The sequence below is a fragment of the Carcharhinus amblyrhynchos genome, chromosome 3 (genome assembly GCF_965287045.1).
Source record: "Carcharhinus amblyrhynchos chromosome 3, sCarAmb.v2.hapA, whole genome shotgun sequence".
NCBI classification, from domain to species: Eukaryota; Metazoa; Chordata; class Chondrichthyes; order Carcharhiniformes; family Carcharhinidae; genus Carcharhinus; species Carcharhinus amblyrhynchos.
In genome coordinates, this window is record NC_137326.1 from 23,572,355 (window position 1) to 23,594,665 (window position 22,311).

The 22,311-nt window shown below is 41.6% G+C and overlaps 1 protein-coding gene across 1 annotated transcript in view; it reads right to left on the reverse strand.

The window, feature by feature from the left end:
* nup210 (nucleoporin 210) overlaps positions 1-22,311 on the reverse strand; it is a 124,524-nt gene that overhangs the window by 44,323 nt on the left and 57,890 nt on the right. Inside the window, exons 12-21 of the mRNA XM_080182247.1 lie at positions 22,150-22,305; positions 19,245-19,443; positions 12,922-13,067; positions 9,143-9,364; positions 5,438-5,611; positions 3,634-3,826; positions 3,437-3,543; positions 3,140-3,244; positions 2,944-3,045; positions 159-287 (exon numbers count right to left, since the gene is read on the reverse strand). Coding sequence (XP_080038373.1) covers positions 159-287; positions 2,944-3,045; positions 3,140-3,244; positions 3,437-3,543; positions 3,634-3,826; positions 5,438-5,611; positions 9,143-9,364; positions 12,922-13,067; positions 19,245-19,443; positions 22,150-22,305 — 1,533 coding nt within the window. The remainder of the gene's footprint in view (positions 1-158; positions 288-2,943; positions 3,046-3,139; positions 3,245-3,436; positions 3,544-3,633; positions 3,827-5,437; positions 5,612-9,142; positions 9,365-12,921; positions 13,068-19,244; positions 19,444-22,149; positions 22,306-22,311) is intronic.

Sequence of the window (22,311 nt, forward strand, 5' to 3'; positions counted from 1 at the left end):
TATCACCTTGTACAAGTTGAAGTTTATATGCTTTTACATTTATTATCTTCCTTTTAAAAATTTAATGCGCAATTGACCAATGGTTCATCTATTAGCACTTTCAAGAAAAATAGAAACAAAAATAAATTTAATTATTAAGCTAATGAGGTTCAACTAACCTTATCCACAACTCGCATGTATACTTCCAGTATATCAGACACGTGTACCTCAGCTTGAGCAGGTCCCAAAAACGCAAGACATAAATCATGGACTAAAACAGTTAAAATTCCTGGATGCACCGGCTGCACCTGTACAATGGAAAAACAAAATGGTTTAGGGGATTGTATAATAGAAACTTACATCAGCCTGAAACTACTTGGGGCACGATTCCACCAGTTACACTGGGATTGCAAATACCAGTGGCCTATATCACCAACTTTGCCAGGAAATATAGGATCATTTCCAATATTGTTTCTTGTGTGCTACACAGACGAAACATATTGTTCATAGAGTACATAGGGGAGAAGGAAAGGAGAGGGTGCAGAATGTAATGTTACACCATTGCTAAGGTGCAGAGAAAGATAAACTTAATATATGGGAGGTCAATTCAAAAGTTTGATGGCAGCAGAGAAGAAGCTGTTCTTGAGTCTTCAGTCTTGGATCTTGAGTTTTGGGGATGTTTGCTGAAGGTTGCACAACATTCAGCACCATTGTCACCTCCTCAGATGTTGAAGCAGTCCATATCCAAACGCAGCAAGATCTGAACAACATTCATTCTTGGTCTGATATGTGGCACAAATGTCACTTGCCATATAAGTACCATGCAATGACCACAAGGTAATCTAAGCATCTCTGCATGACATACAAAGGCATTACCATCGCTGATTCTCCTAACACCAATATCCTGGAGTTACCACTGATCAGAAATAGAACTGGACCAGCTATGTAAGTACTAAGGCTTCAAGAGCAAGTTAGAGGCTGGGAATACTGTGGCAAGTCACTCGCCTCCTGACTTCCAAAGCCTGTCTACTATCTACAAGGCACATCAGGAGGTGATGGAATGTTCTCCACTTGCCTGGATGAGGACAGCTCCAATAACATAGGGAGCTTGACACCATACAGAATAAAGCAGCCCATTTCATTGGCCCACCATCCACCAGGATAAACATTCAGTCCCTCCACATAGAGGCTGCAGTGTGTACCATTTACACAAGGCATTGCAGCAACTCACTAAGGCCCCTTCAACAACACTTTCTGAACCGACAAAATCTGCCACCCAGAAGGACAAAGGAACAACACCTCCTGCAAGGTCCCCGTCAAGTCACAGGCCATTCGGAACTGAACACTGCCATTCCTTCACCGTCACTGGGCCAACATCTTGGAACTCCCATCCTAACAGCATTGCAGGTTTACCCTACACCACGTGCACTGCACTTCAAGAGGGTGGCTCACTACCATTTTCTCAAGGGCAATAAATGTTGGCCTAGACAGCGACACGCGCCAAAAGAACAAAGAAAAATAACCACAGATGTTATTCTGTAACATAATATTGTGAAAACATTTCCCCAGTCCACTTCCCAAGTATATTTGGAAATATTAGAGTTTTGCAACATCATTCTGCAATATCCCCCTCCTCACAGTGATTTGAGTTATAAATTTTGCTCAGCTTCATGTTACTCAATGCTGTGAGTGGTGCTGGCACAAAATTAAAGCTGTTCCTGATGTGACAATATTTAACAGGTCCACAGAGCTGTAACAATCTAGACATCCTTTCAATAGTTACATGCTTGCAGTTTGCCTCATGTTGCTTGAGCTCAAAGTCAGACTCGCAGATTAACTACCACTCAGCTAGACACCTCATCAGACAGGAACAAAGAAAAAGTGGCAATTCCTATTGTGTTAAATTCAGAGACTGGCTGGCAGAACCACATGCATCAGTATTCAAACTAAATTACCAGGGGCCTTGGAAATGCAACAGCGGAGCAATTGCACTTTTTGCTTGGGCAGTACAGTGACAAGCACTGCTGCCTCTCAGCACCAGGGACTTGGTTCAATTCCCAGCTTGGGTCACTGTCTGCGTGGAATCTGCACGTTCTCCCCGTGTCTGCATGGGTTTCCTCCCACAGTCTGAAAGACATGCTGGTTAAGTGCATTGGCCATGCTAAATTCTCCCTTAGTGTACGGAAGAGGCACTGGAGCGTGGCGACTAGGGGATTTTCACAGAGCCTTCATTGCAGCGTTAATCCAAGTCTACTTGTGACACTAATAAATAAACTCTTCAAAGGTAAGTAGCTCTTATTCATGGTTTGTGGGCGCTGCTGGCTGGGCCAGCACTTTTTGTCCATCCCTAACTGCCCTGGAACCGAATGGCTTGGTCGGCTCTTTCAAGGGCATTTAAGAGTCAACCACCTTGCTGTGGATCTGGAGTTACATGTAGGCCAGACCAGATAAGGATGGCAGATTTCTTTCCCTAAAGGACATCAATGAATCAGATTATTTTTTAATGCCAATTAACAACGGTTTAATTGACAACAGTTTCATGGTCACAATCCAGATTTTTATTCAATTCTAATTTCACCATCAGCCATGATGAGATTGGAATCCGGGTCCCCAGGGCATTATTCTGAGTCTCTGGATTACTGGGCCAGTGACAATACCACTGCTCCCCATCTCTCTCATCATTAATTTTGTACATAAAGAAGTGCTTCTAAGTTTTTGCATGAGCTTTATAATTGCCAGAATGCTATCTTTGGAAAAAGTGTGTTTAGCTCATAGGCAATGCAATAATTTTCTGAAATTAACCATCCAAAACATTTTGCCTAATTTTGACCCACTGTATTCAGCCATCCAGTGCTTCTGGACTACAGGGTAAATTCATTCCACTGCAATCGAAGAGCCAAAAACATTCGGGAACTTCCCATTTCCCCCAGCCCCAACAGTATTGTATAGAAATGATTCACTCACCTGAGCAATGGCCTGGGCCTCCTGATAATTGACCTTTGCTAGATTTGTTGCACTTGTACTAATGAAAAAGTATCCTGATCCCTCCTTGAGCGAAAGCTCTGCCTTTTAGAAGGAAAGATTGAAAGCTATTAATGGTAAGCAAAATGTTGCTAAACGTATTCTTATTTGACAATGCATTCCAAAATACGATTTTCACCTTGACTTTAGGATGGTTGTAAATGGTGATATTATCCGGGATGATTTTAACATCTTCCACAAGCAACAATTCAATTGTAGCAGATACAGGTATTAATGGATCATACTGTCACAAAGGAATGCCAAAAAGTTAGAATACATAGTATACATTTTTAACTATAGTATTACCCTATCATTAGTTAAAACTATCACAATACAGTAATTAGCATTTAAACAGTTTCTTTTAAAAAACATAAATTTAACAAATTCAGTTACCCAAGTCTGCACTAACTCTTTTGGCTTTAAGTAGTTGACATACCCTCGTTTTAACTTTAGCTGCATTGAGATGCTTTTGCAGATAGCCTGTTGCAGTTGCTGTGATAGAAGCGGTCCCTGACTCGTGATGAACCAGCACAGTCTGCAAGCCTAATTTAAAATAAAAACGCACAGTCCAAAATAAGTGAGTTATTCAACTTCCTGCAAGAGATGCCAACTGATTTTTAAACCTGTCAATACCATGCTGCTTCTTTTGTCCATTCCCGTGATCTTTTTCATTCATTTGCATAGGCATACTGAGCTCGATGCTGGCAAGGGAAAGTTTTGAAGATTCCCAGATAATACTAAGGGAAGAAAAGTTGTCAAATCTACGTCCTTGCTGGTCGTACGCTTCCAGGTCGAGGACTGGGTTACGATAGTTGGACACAGGAACCTAGAAGAGAAGCAATACCATTAAGAAGAAGGAAAACTTCCTTTTTAGGCAAATGGAAATCATTGAAATCACACGTCAAAAGAAAAACAAAACTCAATTAAGATCTGTAGTGGGTAAGTTGTTAGCTAGAAGGTATTCTGAGAGACAGGATCTACAAGCTTTTAGAGGCAAGGACTGATCAGGGACAGTCAGCATGGCTTTGTGAGTGGAAAATCTTGTCTCACAAACTTGATTGAGTTTTTTTGAAGGGGTAACCAAGAAGGTAGATGAGGGCAGTGCAGTCGACGTTATCTATACGGACTTTAGCAATGCCGTTGACAAGGGAGTGTATGGTAGGTTATTGCATAAGGTTCAATCTCATGGGATCCAGGTGAGTAGCCAAATGGATACAAAATAGGCCTGACGGCAGAAGACAGAGGGTGGTATCCAGGGTTGTTTTTCAAACTGAAGGCTGTGACCAATGATGTGTCTCAGAGATCGCTGGGTCCACTGGTATTTGTTATTTATATCAATGATTTTTGGATAAGAAGTTAGGAAGCATGGTTAGTAAGTTTGCAGATGACACCAAGACTGGTGGCATAGTGGACAGGGAAGAAAATTATCTTGGATTGCAATGGGATCCTGATCATTTGGGCCAGTGGGCCGATAAATTGCAGATGGAGTTTAATTTAGATAAATGTGAGGTGATCCATTTTGGTAGATTGAATCAGGGCAGGATTAACTCAGTTAATGGTAGGGTTTTGGGGAGTGTTATAGAACAAAGCGATCTAGGGGCACAGGTTTATAGCTCCTTGAAACAGGAGTCACAGGTGGACAGAATGGTGAACAAGTCATTCGGCATGCTTGGTGTCATCGGTCAGAACATTGAATACAGGAATTGGGGTGTCTTGTTGAAGTTGTACAAGACACTTGGAATACTATGCACCGTTCTGGTCACCCTATTGTAGAAAGGATATTATTAAACTAGAATGAGCGCAGAAAAGATTTGCTGGGATGCTACCCGGACTTGATGGTTTGAGTTATAAGGAGAGACTGGATAGACTGGGACTTTGTTTTCTTCTGGAGAGTAGAAGGCTTATTTTCTGGAGAGTAGGGTGATCTTATAGAGATCCATAAAATAATGAGGGGCATGGATGAGGTAGGTAGTCAACATCTTTTTCCAAAGGTAGGGGATACTAAAACTAGAGGCATAGTTTAAGGTGAGAGGGGAGAGATACAAAAGGATAAAGTGGGGCAATTTCTTCACACAGAGGGTGCAGAGTGTCTGGAATGAGCTGCTGGGGTAGTAGTAGAGGTGGGTAAAATTTTGTCTTTAAAAAGGCATTGAGAAAGTTACATGGGTAAGATGAGTATAGAGGGATACGGGCCAAATACAGGAAATTGGGACTAGCTTAGTAGTAAAAACTGGGCAGCTTGGACAAGTTGGACTGCAGGGCCTATTTTCACGCTGTAAATCTCTATGACTCTATCAGCAATTGGCTTGAAATATTTGAAGCAACTACGTAAAGAAGTCTGATCTGAACACGGGAATAATTTTAGGAATAAAGAACAAAAGGGGTATGTTTGGGCCTGTGATTTTTCAAGTTCAGAATACATTAAATGGAGGCTTACCACTTGTTTGTTTTGTTGAAGCAAAGGACACGATAGGTCCAGTTGTGGATTCAGGTACACTGGAACTAACGTCAGCCTGGATGGAGGAGTGCAAATAAACTTGACAACAGCTGGTTCTACTGCAGGGAAGGCATTTTTTAAACTAGGTTTGTTCCCCACTGTCAAAGCCAAAACCTAAAGAAGAAATACATCCAGTACATAGTGTAAATTAAGGAATAAATCTGTGTTATTACAACATCTGAAAAAAAAAATCCACTCATAAGGAAAACAATAAATAAGTTCTCTTAACCCCAGTACCTGGGAAACATCTAGAAATACACGGCCAAACTCGGCAATTAGGAACAGCCTAGTGGTTAAAAAAATGGGCGGCATGGACAAGCTGAGCCAAAGGGCCTGTTTCCATGCCATAAACTTCTATGAATCTGAAACAGGAATTATAGATCTGTTGAATTAATTAAAATTTCTTAAATTTGAATGTACTGGGCTTTTTTCTTATATTCATTCATGCAAACGTGAACACCTCTGGTAAAGTCAGCATTTAATACCCATTTCTCATTGCCCTGGAGAAGGTGGGGATGAGCTGAACCACTGCAGTCCACGTGGTGTAGATACAACCAGTGTAAGGAAGGGAGTTCCAGCAGTGATATCTGTCCAAATCAGGATGGAGCATCATGTCACTTGCAGGGGAAATGCAGGTGGTTTGTGCAAGATTACACAGAATATATAGCACAGAAACAGAGCATTCAGCCCAACACGTCCAAACTGGTGTTTTTGCTCCACATTAACTCTCCTTTTCCTTCATTTAAAACCGGCCATTGGAACTCCTTATACACTTGGGGTGAAAATGATTTAACTGATGGTGCTGCCTTTGTTCTTCTAGGTTTCAAGTTTTATTTATTAGTGTTATAAGAAGGCTTACATTAACACTGCAATGAAATTACTGTGAAAATCCCCTAGTCGCCGCACTACAGTGCCTGTATGGGTACACCGAGGGAGAATTTAGCATGGCCAATGCATCCAACCAGCACGTCTTTTGGACTGAGGGGAAACTGAAGCATTTGGAGGAAACCCACACAGATACGGGGAGAGCATGCAGACTCTGCACAGACATTGACCCAAGCTAGGAATTGAACCTGGGTCCCTGGGGCTGTGAGGCAGCAATGCTAACCAGTGTGCCACTGTGCTGTACAGGTGATAGACTGTGGGTTTTGAAGCTACTGTCAAAGGAACTGTTAGAAGCTGAAGTATATTCTATATATGGTATATACTGCTGCAAAAATACACTTGGTGCAAGTAAATGTTTAGTGATAGACAGGTGCCAATTAAGCATGCTGCCTTATCATGAATTGTATCAAGCTGCACTCATTCATATATCATATCATTCTCCTGAGTAGTACCTTATAGATAGAGAACATCCTTTGGAAATTCAGGAATGGACCAATTCAGAATCCAAGTGCAGGAGGCCATTCAGCCCATTGAGTCTGCATCAACTACAATCCCACCCAGTCCAACCTCATAACCCGATGCATTCACCTTAACTAGTCCCCTGCCAATAAGGGGCAATTTCGCATGGTCGATCAACCTAACCTGCACATCTTTGGACCGCGGAAGGAAACCAGAGCATGGGAGGAAACCCATGCAGACATGTGGAGAATGTGCAAACTCCACACAGACTGTGACCCAAGCCAGGAATCAAACTTGGGTCGCTGGCACTGTGATGCAGCAGTGCTAACCACTGTGCCACCCCTCACCTCAGAATCTGCAGCATCTGATATGCTTGTGTAGCCACAGTATTACTGGTGTGGGCAAGTTTCTGGCTAATAGTAAATTGCAAGATATTGATGATGGCGATTCAGTGATGACAATTACTGTCTAATTCAAAGAGAAATGGTTAGACTGGGGGGTGGGGACAGTTTGTTGGTGGTGGTGATCAATTCCACTGCTATCATTGGCTGTTCCTTGATTCTACTTTGGGTCGGGAGCTTCTGCCATGGGTTTCCGTGTGACGGAACGGGTCATTTCTTGAGCAGCAGATCTTTGGACATGTGGGGCAGAATATCCAAAGGTCTGGATCTTTGCTCATCTGTCTCATCATTAAAGTGTTTGAAGCGTGGTGCAGCTTGATGGAAAAGTTGCTGCCATTTTGAAAGCCTGATAATTCCTCCCACACAGAGTTCATTGCCACAGAACCATAGAACACTACAGCACAGAAACAGGCCTTTTGGCCCTTCTTGGCTGTGCCATACCATTTTTCTGCCTAGTCCCACTGACCTGCACCTGGACCATATCCCTCCACACCCCTCTCATCCATGTATCTGTCCAAGTTTTTCTTAAATGTTAAAAGTGAGCCCACATTTACCACTTCATCTGGCAGCTCATTCCACACTCCCACCACTCTCTGTGAAAAAGCCTCCCCTAATATTCCCTTTAAACTTTTCCCCCCTTCACTCTTAACCCATGTCCTCTAGTTTTTTTCTCCCCTAGCCTCAGTGGAAAAAGCCTGCTGACATTCACTCTATCTACATCCATCATAATCTTATACACCTTTATTAAATGCCACCGTGTCGTCCTCATTGATGAAGCAGCTGAAAATGGTTGCGCCGAGGACACAACCCTGAGGAGCTCTGCAAAAGTAAACTGGGGCTGAGATGATTGTGTCTCAGAATCACAACCATCTGCTTTCGTACTGGGTTTGACACCGGTAAGTGGGGAGTTTTCCCCACGTTCTCATTTATTTCAATTTTACTTGGGTTCCTTGATGCCACATTCAGTTAAATGCTGCCTCAGTGTCAAGGGCAGTCACTCACAAATCATCTCTAGAATTCAACTCTTTTATCCATGTTTGGTTCAGGCTGTAATGAGGTCTGAAATGGAATAGCCCTAGTGGAACCCAATCTGAGCACCAGCGAGCAGGTCGTTGTTGAGTAAATACCACTTGATAGTGCTGTCATTGATTTCTTCCACCACTTCACTGATGACAGTAGATTGATGGGGAAGTAATTCACCAGATTGGATTTGTCCTTTGTTGGGCAATTTTCTACATTATCAGGTTGATGCCAGCATTGCAGCTGAATTGGAATATTATAGTTAGAGGCATGGCAAGTTCTGAAGCACAAATCCAAAGTACTGCAGCAGAGGTGTTGCAAAGGTCTGTGACCTTTGTTGTGTCCAATGTCTTCATCCCTTTCTTGGTATCACGTCGAGTTAATCAAATTGGCTGAAGACTGGCATTTGCAATAGTGGGACCTCAGAAAGAGGCTGAAGCAGATCATCTACTCGGCACTACTGGTTGAAAACATTATTTACTGTACGTAAGCACTGATAGAGTGGTACAGTGGTTAGCACTGCTGCCTCACAGTGCCAGAGGCTGTGGTTCAATTCCTGTCTTGGGTCACTGTCTGTGTGGAGTCTGCACATCCTCCCTGTGTCTGCATGGGTTTTCTCCCACACTCCATAGATGTGAGAGTTAGGTTGATGGCATGCTGAGTTGCCTCTTAGTGTCAGAGGGCCTAGCAGGGTAAATATATAGGGTTATGAGGAAAGGGCCTGGGTTATATTGTGGTCATTGTGGACTGAATGGTCTCCTTCTGCACTGTAGCGATTCTATGACAATGGCACAATGTCACAGCACGTATACCAGGAAACGGCTGCATAGGAACTTAGTTTAGTAGTACAAAATATAGAGTAAAGGTTATTGTTTCTCACCTGCTCTCCTAGTGCTGTACAGGTAGCTCTCACCACATGCTTAGGCTGATTTCTAAATGCGGGGGAACTAACCACATGAAGAATAATACTTCCTTCATTTTCAGCTGTAAGATCTGTGTAGAACTTTGAGGGCTCTAAGACCCATGGCCTGGGTCCCCCCTCAAATAGCATATCCTTAGAGGATCCCAAAGTTACCAAAGCAACAGATACTGGATCAATAGCCTGAAATATAAAAGAGATTGATAAAAACATTATGGGTTACCACTGCTTCAGGACTAAGACATGTATTATCTGCAAAGTAGTAATACTAACTCAAATGCTAAATTGCTTCTCAGTGACTTCACCTTGTTGGATTTTTATTTTTAAAACTATGGTCTTGCACCTTAGCTAGATGCTGAGAAATTGCAGTATAAATGTTCCGACAAAGAATTTGGTGTCATGTTTGTTAAAAATAGAAGAAAAAACACATGAACCTAATCTTGAAAAAGGCGATGGGCCAGTTTTTAACATCTGTGTTACTGCAGTTGGCAATGCTTCATCATTAATTGCACTCTTGGTATTTTACTGCCTTCATTCTGATTCCTAAATATTTGCCTCATATGAACAAAATGCGAGTATCAATACATGGGTGGTACAGTGGATAGCACTGCTGTCTCACAGCTCCAGGGACCTGAGTTCAACTCCAGCCTTGGATGATTGTCTATGTGGAGTTTGCACATTCTCCCTGTGTCTGCATGGGTTTCTTCTGGGTCTTCTGCTTTCCTCCCTCAGTCCAAAGATATGTGGGTTAGGTCCCTTAGTGCTATAATGTCCCTTAGTGTTCCGAGACGTGTAGGTTAGTTGGATTGGCCAATGTAAACGTGTGGTACTACGTGGCTAGGGCTTGGCTGGGATATCTGTTAGAGAGTTGGTGCAGACTCAATGGGCCAAATGGCCTCTTACTGCACTGTAGGGATTCTAATGACAGGTACCTTTCAGGAGAACGCTTTGCACAAATACAAGACTGCTTTGCTTCAGATCATTTATTTGTATATGCATAAGAGCAACAACATATCAAATATCAGAGCAAGATTCAAGGTAAAATATTGCAGAGCAGCTTCTAAGTATGACAATGACCAAAGTCGGTCCAAATCAGAGGGGAACTAGACATTAATCTTCAGAAATGATAATGAGTATATTTTATATTACAGTGCGTGGGAAATGGCTTGACAATCACTTGTAAATATATGTTAGTTTTAGAGGTGAATTTTTATGGGAAAAGGGGAGAAACAATGCTATGAATTTTAAGTCATGTGGTCACAGGAATAGGTTAGACGCCTCTCCAACCTGTTGTCCCATTTAAATGCAATTTTTCTGTATCTCAGTTCCATGTTTCTATAAATATAGCTCACAGGGCAAAAGGGATCAGGATACTGAACTTGATGATCAGCCATGATCAAAAATGAATGGAGGAACAGGTTTGTAGAGTCGAGTGTCTTACTCCTGCTGTTATTTTCTATGTTTCCATCCTGTAATATATAGTTATCAATAACTGACAAATTCTAACATTTTCACTCTTTACTTGTTGAATGAATTCATAAAATAAGAATGTGTTGCTATTTAATGAAATTAGAAACACAATTGAGTAATATTTCTCCTTGTTCATCTCTGCCGACTTTTACCCAGCAAAGTTTGCTCCAAATTATCCTGCAGTGATTCTGCTGGTCAATCTTAAGATTTCCTTGACACTTTCCTGTGCCAATTTATTATTGCATACTGCCAAATTACTGAATTTTAAATTTAGAACTGTTGATTTTAATCAATAAGGATACTGTATCATATAAAGTTACCAAAAAAAATCACCATCCTTTCTCTCAATTTTATTTGGTGTCCCAAGTTCCTATTTTGTAACTGTCGCTCTTTTGCCCCCTCCAATGCTTTTAGACAACCCAAAAAAACCCAAAACACTCACTTAAATTGTTAATCAAAGTATGTGCATGCAGTCACGATCAACACCTCATCTCTCAGTTGTTTTGACATGAAGAGGATTCAGGTGATTTGAAGTGTACGATTTATAGATCTGTATTGACACAGACCACTTAACACTCGCCAACCTGATCAATTGGTGTTACATGCTTCAACTATTTCAATACATTTGTAATACCTAGAGAAAGCTGAGAGTTTCATGAGTTCATAGCTTCAAATAAATCATAAATGTTCAGTAATCAAGAATATATTCCTCTCAGCGTAACAATGCATCCTTTGCTGACATAATAACATAAGTGTCTTTTCTTATCCAAGTTAAAGGTGAGCTAAAGCCAAATATCTACCACAAATTCAACTAAACAACTTTCAGAAAGCAAATAGATGTTGGCTGTAAAAGCTATTTTTAATAAAATTCTCTCATTTGTCCTCCAGGTGTTGGAATAGAACCACGTATGCAGTATTCCCTTCCCTTTATTTTCTGAAAATGAAAACAGATGCTATTTGAAATGCTTAATATTACTTTGTTCAATAAACCCCTATACAACATCAAAGGCTGTACTATTAACTTATCAGTCTATCACAACTACGTAACTCATGATAACCAAGGAGTGATCCTTACAAAGCAATGGTACGTCAGAGTGCAGAATGAAAATCCTTCTCTTTAACAATAAAGATATCATTCAAATGCACGTTGCCATTCAAGGAAGCACTAAGGCACTTCACAGAGATGCACATGGTGATTTTGAAAGCATTCTTATGATAAGATGGGTTGGAAAGCTACTTGAAACTTTGCTGATTCTTTTTAAGAATGCAGAAACCATGAATTTTTTCACCAACTTCAACCTCTCACTGTGATCACTATTTCAAGCTGAACTTTTCAGAAGCTTGGTGACCTGCTTATTGACAACCCAAGTTTCCAATTCCATATCTGCATCCTCTGCAAAGACTGCCAACTTCCAGCTCCATAACAATGGTGGGTCCCTGCCTCACTTTAACCTACTTGTCTCCAAAAATCCCTCATACAAGTTTGGCCACCTCCAGACGCAATGGCTGGAATTTTACCGGCATGCCTGCCCAAAGCCAACGGAGAACGTCGTTCTGCAAGCCTCGCCCACTCCAATTTCAGGGTGGGCATGCGGGTAAAATCAGAGTCAATCAGTCTAATGGCCTCTTAAGGAGGTTTCTTCCCTCCACCATTTATAAACTTCAGCTCAGCCCAAACTCTGCTGCCTAAAAACCCTTTTGTACTAATACCAATGTGTCCAACATCTTGCTTTGACTTCCCATTGCTTCAAATCACAGGCATAAAGTCTGCTTTTTTCCATCACCTCACTTTTCCCATCTCCAATGGGCTCCAGCTCCATAGTCCCTCCAGAATGTAGTATGCCTGACCATAGCTTCATGTCAATCTCCGCTGCTGGCAGTCCCCCTTATCCTGAGCCAACTAGCCTCCATGATTTGGAGTTCCCTCCCTAAATTCCAGAGGCCCTTCACCTCCTTTCCTCTTCCACAGCCTTCCTCAAAAACAAAGCTTTGAAATTTTCACATGATCTCTCCTAATCCCTTTTTGGCTCAATGACAGTTTTTCTCTTGGGCCTTTGAATTATCTAGTGGGGATGTGTTGCGCATATTAAAAGGAGGGTAAACAAAGGCAAATTGTGCAATTTTACACAAATAGCAACACTAAAATGCATGCACATTGTGGAGAGACCCTGACATCAAATTATGATGATTGAGACATGCTGGAAACAGGTGCGAGATGTGGGAGGAAATAAACAAGCCTAAATACAAACGTTATCACTGTTAATACTTACTTTGAGTGGCACATACGCAACAATAGTGATGGTGGCAGTAAGGTACACATGGCCATGACTGTAACTGACCACAAGAGTGGTGTAACCCTGAGCCTCAGCCTGAACTCTTACTCCACTGCAGTGGTTTGGACCTGGTTCCAATCTCCCTGTTAACAAACAGGATGGATAAGTAAAATTAATTTTTAACAATGAATTATTTTCACATGTTGTATTATAACACTACATCCCATCATTTGTTCTCTTAATTGAGTTTGAGATGCTGAACAGGCAGAATCCATTTCCTTCTGGCTCCCAGGTAAATTCTCCCCCTTTAAGAACATAAGCAGCATGGAATACAAGTTTAAATTTATTTTACTAGTGTCAAAGTAGGCTTACATTAACACTGCAATGAAGTTGTGAAAATCCCCAAGTTGTCACACTCCGACACTTATTCAGGTACAGTGAGGGAGAATTTTAGCATGGCCAATGTACCTAACCACATATCTTTCAGACTGTGGGAGGTAACAGGTGCGCCCAGAAGAAAGGCATACAGACACGGGAAAAACGTGCAGACTCCTCTCAAGCTGGGGATCGAACCCAAGTCCCTGGCACTGTCAGGCAACAGTGCTAACCAATGTGCCACCCCGAATACAAAAAGTTCCTCGACTTATCAGACCTATCCTCTCCAGAGTATGCATGAGTCACTTCATCATAGACTATATCAGCATAATTGAAATGGTAGAATACTTTAATGGGAGTGTTTCTATCCTCCATAAATTTCCTACGAAGCAAAAAAAATTTAACAAGCATGTATATCTACCCTGATTGAAAACTGGCCAAAATGGTCATATTGTATTAATCAATCTTAATTAAGCAGACAAGCAAGAGTAAAACTGAAATGAGCTCCAGGATTCAATCTACTGGATGTGAATAGCAGAGGTCATCAATACATTTATAGTAGAATTCACATCGGGAATGTTGCAACCATAAACTTAGTTATAAATTTTATGATGTATTGTTTCTAGGATAAAATGTGCTGTCCACCCCCACTCCACCCATTTCTCTCTTCTGTGCTGAAGCCATAAAGCTCCTAAGCAGGATATTAATCTACAGGCATGGATACCATCCCTTTACCTGAACAAAAATTCATTTGTCCAGGTTGACAATGCGTCTGTTTGATACTCTCAACTGTATCGTTGGTCAGGGAGAAAGAAAGGGCGGGGTGAACCCAATGCTGACAGTGGCACAGTGTTTAGCACCACTGTCTCATAGCGCCATGGATCTGGGTTCAATTCTGACCGCTGGTGACTGTGTGGAGTTTGCACATTCTCCCCATGTCTGCGTCAGTTTCCTCTGGGTGCTCCGGTTTCCTCCCACAGTCCAAAGACGTGAGGTGCATTGGCCATGCTAAATTGCCCCTTCGTGTCGGGGGACTAGCTTGGGTAAATGCACGAGGTTAAGGGGACAGGGCCTGGGTGGGATTGTTGTGAGTGCAGGCTTGAAGGGCTGAATGGCTTCCTTCTGCACTAGGAATTCTATGGTTGACTGCACCCAAAGTCCATACACATTAATGACCATCAGAATTGTGGCTAACCATCCCCCTTCCAAACCAGGAGTGTTGAGGTCAACAGTGACTTCATGCTGCTTGCAATCAGTCAGTAGTGACTAGAAAATGAAGCAGGAACCTTTCTGGTATGTTATATTCAACTGTGTGCAAAACTTCCAGTTCTGCCAAAATGGCTTTAATTGAAGACACTTGTCACTTTGTTGGCATCAATAATAGCATCGTTTCTTTAGTCATCAAGGAGAGCACGGTGATAGAAATTACACCAAAAAACAAATCTGCAATACAAGTTTAAGCACCCCTTTGCATGGTGCGTTACGTAGTGGAAATAGAAAAGACCCAGACAACAGCCACAAGAATGATTCCTTGATAACAAACCTCAGTCACTTAAAGATTCATGGTCCTGGGTCTGTTTACTTCAGAGTAAACGTAGAGAAATGGAGAAAATCACACCGTATTTTTCTTTGCTGGTTTCAGGAGCGATAATACTCAGCTCACACCCCACAATTACCCAATCTTACTTTTACCAGTTCAAGGCACACCAGCCAGATGTGACTTGGTGACAGCGTGGTAAATGTCTATAAAAATAATTTGAAGACTCTAAAGCATTCCTATCAATAGACTGTTTTCAGTTTGCAAATAGGAGGAATGGAGACATAAAACTAAACAATATGAAGAGGACTGGACTGGGTGTTAAGTCACTTTGCTCTGTCAATGAGCAGTGAACCTCAGGACTACATTGCCGGTTGGCATGGTGAGTGCTGGCTTTATCTTCAAGATGGAGTTGGTCTCATTCTCAAACAGGACAAAGATCGCACACATCATCGATAATGTTAGGTTGCAGGATGACCTGTTCTTGTTTTGATTACTGAAGGAATTCTCCCCACCTACTGGGCAGCATGTGGCACAGTGGTTAGTACTGCTGCCTCACAGCACCAGAGAGCCGGATTCAATTTCCAGCTCAGGTCACTGTCTGCGTGGAGTTTGCACGTTCTTCCCACCTCTGCATGGGTTTACTCCAGGTGCTCTGCTTTCCTCCCACAGTCCAAAGGTGTGCGGGTCAGATTGATTGGCCACGCTAAAATGCCCACTTAGTGTCAGCGGGGCTAGCAGGTTACATACGTGGGGCTATGGGGATAGAGGCTGGATGGGATTGTGGTCGGTGCAGATTCCATGGGCCAAACTGCTTCCTCCTGTACTGTAGGGTTTCTATGACATCAGCCCTGAATTTTCTACCTTTTCAAGGTGATTGTGTGTCTGCGAGACGATGACAGGAAATATTTAATCATGATGCTCCGTTCAGTGGGGTGGCTTATTAGACCATCATTTTTTTTCATGACTTGCTATTTCATCTTTGCAAGTCAATTCAGTGGCGAATAATGAGAAATTTAAAATTAGAAATCCCTAATTCTGCTTTGTTACCTGTAAATCTTCCACATCAGTGACACTGTTACTTCCTACCAGTTAACCACTGTACTGACAAATTAATCACAGCAAACATTTCCATCACTCTCCCTTTGCACAAAAATGCAATTTCTTATATACAAGAGATTGACTGGAGATTCAAATCAGATTTGCGCATCAATTATACCCAAGTCAGTTTCTTTCTGAATATTTGGAAAGGCAAGTACTTCAGCTATTTAAAGATACAAGGGATAAATAAAATGACATGGAATAAATGAAACTGAAATATGTTGCCCTTGAGGTGTGGCAGCATGTGATAAATACTAAAATTCATTATCAGTTTACAATACTGTGAGGAAGAAAATAACCAGACCAAAATAACTTGAGCTTTCCCAGTCCACTTACGTGTATTTTGACTGTCCCACTTAACACGAGAACAGCAATACTTTTCCCACTCCTTCCTTTTTAATTTTGCTCCACTCTCAGAATTCCTTATCCCAATACTCGGTGCTCCTCAATATTCCTTTTGCCCCAGGCTTGACTGCCACTCGGATAAGCCCATGGCTCCTCTCAAGTTCATCAAGGCACTGGATGCTGGCTTATGACTAGCAACACTGTTTGCCCTATCACCTCAACAACCGCTTCGCCCAGTGCACCCATTTAAGGGCTAATCTTGCCAATCTCCTTTCCTATTGCTGACTATATATACTCTGCCAATGCACCCACTGTCACCACCCCTCTGTGCATCTCTATCCAGAATAGATATCAATCTGTGAAGGCTCTTGCATCAATATCATGACCTTGATGGAAACCCAGCTATGGGGTGATGACACCTCTCCCCCCGTGAAACCTGCTCACTTGTCTATATCTTCCGTCACTTAACCAGGCATGGTGGCAGTGTGGCATTCATCACCAGCTCACACTGGCCTGACCTCCTATTTCCTTAGCACTTTATCTTGTTCCAACCCTCTCTCATTCATTGTTAATGTCCTCAGTCACCCTACAAAAGAGGATAAAAGCTTTCCTGAGGTGATTTCCTCCATCAACCTCTAAACTCAACAATGTCACATCCTCTGTCATTTTAAACCTCCATCTCAACTCATTGTATTCTCACCAGAATTCACTGCTCTCTTCTCCCCAAATCTTTCCCTTCATGAAAATGCCCCTATCGATATTCAGAATCACCCTCTTGACTATGATACGTGGTCTGCTCATCCATCAGTATCAATCACAGAGAAAGGCACATCTCAGGTCACTCCCATGCATCAGTCCCCCTTCACACCCTAACCTTACATCTATATCTGCCCTGAAAAGAATTATTCCTCCATTTACTCACACCTACACTTTCAGCTGTCTTAGCCTTTTGATCCCCGTTCGCCATAATATTCCTGCAGCTATTGATTTGCTCATCTGAATCCTCGTTTCCACCTTTGATGCCCTAGTACCCAATAAAACCACTACTCATTCTCATCTTGCCCATTCCCCAGTATGGCCCTCATCTCTGTTCTCTCAGGACTAGGCATGCAAGCTCATTGTCTTCATGAGATTCACCTCTTGCTTCCATGACCTTATCCCTATTAAACTTAGCCAGCTTTCCTTCCTGGTCCTCCTGTTGGCCAATATTGCAAATGGTTTCCCATCAAGAGTTTTCCCACTCTCCTTTAAATTATCCATCAACGCTCTCCTCAAAAATAAATCATTGACTCCCACCATCCTTGCAAATTATGGTGACATCTCCAACCTTCCATTCCAAAGTCTTTGAATGTATTTTGCCTCCAAAATCCATGCCCACCTTTCCCAGAATCTATGCAATTGTGTTTCTGCTCATCATAGGACTGAAACAGTTCTTATCAAAGTCATAAATTACACCCTGTGTGACTGTCACAAAGATAAATATTTCCTCCTCATTCACTGCAGCCTTTAACATGGTTGATCACATTCCCTCTCCCCACGCCTCTGCACTGCTCCCATCTGGTTCAATTCTCATCTACCATAGCCAAAAATCACTTAAAATGGCTTCTCTTTCAGCTCCTTCACTGTTACTCCTGACATCCCTCAAGGATCTAAACTTTGGCTCCCTATTTCTAAATTTTGCACCTTATTGGTGTTGTTCAAAAGCAGTGCTAATTTTCACATGGACGGTAATGACACCCTGTTCTACCTCACTCAACTCCTCTATTGTGCTAGGTTATCGGACTGCTTATCTGACATTCAGCACATGACAGGCAGAAATGCCCTCCAAACAAACAGTGGGAAGATGGAAGCCTCAGTTTTCAGTCCCTGCTCCAAACTCTGTTCCCTGACTCGGCGATTCCACCCCTATCCAAAGCAACAGTCTGAGGCTAAGCCAGTCTGTTCACAACTTCAATGTCACAACTGACCCATACATGAGCTTCCAGCCTCACATTTGTGCAAATCACTAAGACTGCCTATTTCCATCTTTATAAGTCTCAGCTTCCTTGTTGCTGAAACGCTCATTCATGCCTTTGCTGCTACCTCTACACTCAACTATTCCAAAGTACTCCTGATGGTCTCCCAAGTTCTACTCTGTAAATGTGAAGTTATCGAATACTCTGCTTCCCAGATATTAATTCCATTGAAGTCCTGTTCATCTATTACCTTTGAGCTCACTGATCCGCATTAGTCTCCAGTCAAGCAAAGTCTCTATTTTAAAATCCTCATCTTCATTCGGAAATTCCTTCATGGCCTCACCCATCCTCCCCTATCTCTAACTTTCTCCAGAGCCACAGCCCACAGAGGTACCTGCAGTCATCTCATTCCGGCTTTTTAAGCCTCTCCAACTTCAATTGCTCCATCAGTGGTGGCCACACCTTCAATTGCCTGGATGTTAAACTGTAGCTTGTAACTTTGTCTCACTACCATTGCTTCCTACTTTAACAATTTCCTTAAAACCAGTCTTTTGAACCAGGTTTTTGGCCATCAGCTCTAATATCTCCTTGCATTGCTGGGTGTCATATTTTATAAGTTCATAAGATATAGGAGCAGAATTAGGCCATTCGGCCCATCGGTCTGCTCTGTCATTTAATCATTTCCTGCCTTCTCCCCATAACCCTTCAGCCCGTTACCAATTAAAAATCTGTCCAACTCCTCCTCAAATTTACTCACTGCCAGCATACATCACACCTTTGGGGTATTTTGTTTTATAATGCACCTTTGCTGCCTTGGGATGTTTTATTACATTAAAAGTGCTATATAAAAGCAAGATGGTAAATGCTTCCCAGCCCAATTGTTTGGCTCCAGTGAAGATGCATGATACTTACAAGCTCAAAAAAAACACAAACAGAAATTATTGGCTGTTTCATCTCTTCCTGCTATCAGTCAGATTATAAACGCAGTTAGATGTATTTCACATTACCTTCTACAGTTTTGAAGACACCACTGTTTTCAATCTCCACCACAAGATCAAAATGCGAGCAATCCGTTAACATAACATTTTCTTTTGTTTCCGCGTCCATGAGGCCGTAGATTTTGAGCGGCAAATCCAGTGTTTGTCCAACTCGAGCTTCTACCTGGCAAGGTGTAAACTCCATTTGGATTGGCTCTATTACGTAAACCTTCACATGAGAAAAAAAAACATTGAAACAGTATTATAAGTAATCAAAACATCAGAACTACACACTAGCCAACTTACTAGCCATCGTTTCACTGAATACATAGGGTTTGACAGCAGAAGATTAGTTTTTGATTTTAAGTGTGCTAACTGGGCAAGTGGCAGAAGCTGCCCTTTCTGAACAGCACCTGGAAGTTGTCCAACCACCAAGCAAGTGTTCAAGCTTCTGTTTCAATACGTCATCCTAAGAAATGTCACATCTAGCATAGCGTTCCCTCAGTGTTACAATCAAGTATTTACAATACTTTGTTCTCTAGTCTGAAGCAGGCCCTGGACCCAATTCCTTCTGACCCAGGAGACAATATGACCAATGATATACAACAAAGGAAATTACAGCACAGGAACAGGCCCTTCGACTCTTCAAGCCTGCAATGACATATGAACTGAAAGTTTTTCTGATATATTGGCAAAACAACATTGCGATCAGCTATCGACACTTCAGAACAAAGCAGTGCTCAGTTTCAGTTTTATTGTAAATTCGGGTGCCACTATCACTCCTTGATAAGAATAATAAAACAAAAGATATGGAGCAGTCTGATGCCCAATTTAAAATAAGGGCCAAAGAATGTGAAAACCTTAATAATATGCCTAATTTTTCCACGTCTGAATTGCTGTAAATCAATATTTTCAATTTGGTGTCATGATGAAATCGTATACCTTGTTCACTTACAGGTAAGCTTGTTTTTTTGGAAAAGGAACCAAATAATTTAATTTACCAAATTGACATTTTGATAAACAATGTAATAGTCTTGTTAATCAAATCCTCCTGGATACAGATAAAGAAAACACTGACAGCCACATACACTACTGGCTAACGTTGCAGTGTTTATTACATGGAGAGAAACTTGGATAAGAGAGTTTTGTTTGAAAAAATAATTCTCTGGCGATGAAACATTTGAGTTAAAGTTTTAGGCTCTCTTTAAAAGGGTCTGCACAAACCTGGGAAAAATATTAGGACGCATAGCATTTCATAGGACTGTACACATCTTGATCTGAACGCCTACTTTTTAAAAAAAAATTCATTTGTGGGACATGAGTGCCACTGGCTGGCCAGCATTTATTACCCATCAGTTGCCCTTGCAGAGCAATGGAGAATCAGCCACATTGCTGTGGATCTGGAGTCGCATGTAAGCCAGACTAGGTAAGGATGGCAGATTTCCTTCCCTAAAGGACATTAATGAACCAGATGGGATTTTTCTGATAACCAACAATGGTTTCATGGTCATCAGTAGATTTTTAATTCCAGATTTTTTTTTTAAACTGAATTCAAATTCTACCATCTGCCGTGGTGGGATTCGAACCCAGGTCCCCAGAACATTAGCTGAGTTTCCAACGATAATACCACCAGGCCATTAACTCCCCCATTACTCTACAAGTAGGCATTAAATTGAAGGTACGATGATGGTCATAACTATTAATGGCCCAATCCTGTCCCTGTTTATTATATGTCCACAGACTGATACTGTGTGCTAGAATTTACTGTAAATTACAAGTAAAAACAGCACATGTCCCCCTAAAACAGTTCTGGGAAGTGAGTGGACTGCATCTTTTTGATCAATCAAATTGGAGAAACCTTACTGAGCCATAGGGTGGGATTTTCTGGCTGCGCTCGTCCTGAAGCCAGAAAATCCCACCCAAGGACAAAACACCTTTCCATGGTCCAGCCCTCGCTCGCTCCGACTCCCATGGCAAGCAGAATGAGAAAATTCACCCCAGAGAGTCTGAACCAAGGGTCAGTATAATTAATTAGACACCATGTAATGCATAGCAAACACAACTGAGAGAAGGAAACAGAGCTGTGGGACATACATTTATATTTTTTGTTAAGATTTCAAACAATAATTAAAATCTGAGGGAATGAGATTTCACACTTGTACAAATATTGTCAGTACCAGAAGGGTAGTTTGACTGCAATTATCACGTCTTTAAGAATTACACTGGAATCTAACTTATCCCATCAAGCTTGGTGGTATCTATCATGCAAGTGTCACAACTCAACATCCTTCCAGATATTTCAATGCTAAATCTGTCGGTAAGATATTGTTAAACCATTGCTTCCAGAGGAGCAAAGCAATTTGGACAGCAACTTTCTGCTTTTCATGCTGAACTGTACATTCCATCAGGAGATGTCACAGAGGTTTATAGCATGAAAAGAGGCCCTTTGGCCCAACTTGCCCATGCTGTTTTTTTTTAAAAATCACTAAGCTGGTCCCCATTGCCCGCATTTGGCCCATATCCCTCCATACCCATCGAACCCATGTAACTGTCTAAATGCTTTTTAAAAGACAAAATCTATTACTACCTCTGGCAGCTTGTTCCAGACACTCACCATCCTGCGTGTGAAACAATTGCCTCGCTAAATCCTTTTGTATCTCTCCCCTCTCACCTTTAATCTATGCCCTCTAGTTTTAGACTCCCTTGCCTTTGGGAAAAGATGCTGACTATCTAGCTGATTTATGCCCCTCGTTATTTTGTGTTATTGCCTAATTTGCATTTTAATAACATTAAACTATCACTTGATTTTACTGCAAAATCAGGGCCAATTTCATAAAATGTGAGTGCACAATTTTATTCCAAATGTATACATTTCACCTTTGTATTTCCCAAAAAATTCATTAAGTCAAGATAATAATTTAAAAAATCATTTTACCATCATTTCTCCATAGTGTAATGGATTCTGAACATCATGTGCTTGTATTACACTTAATCCTATATCGCTCGCTGTTGTCATAATCCCTTTAACTGTCACTGTTGCCACAGCCTGGTTGGATGACGACCAGGTAAAATTTCCACTCCCACCTTCTGCCTAAGT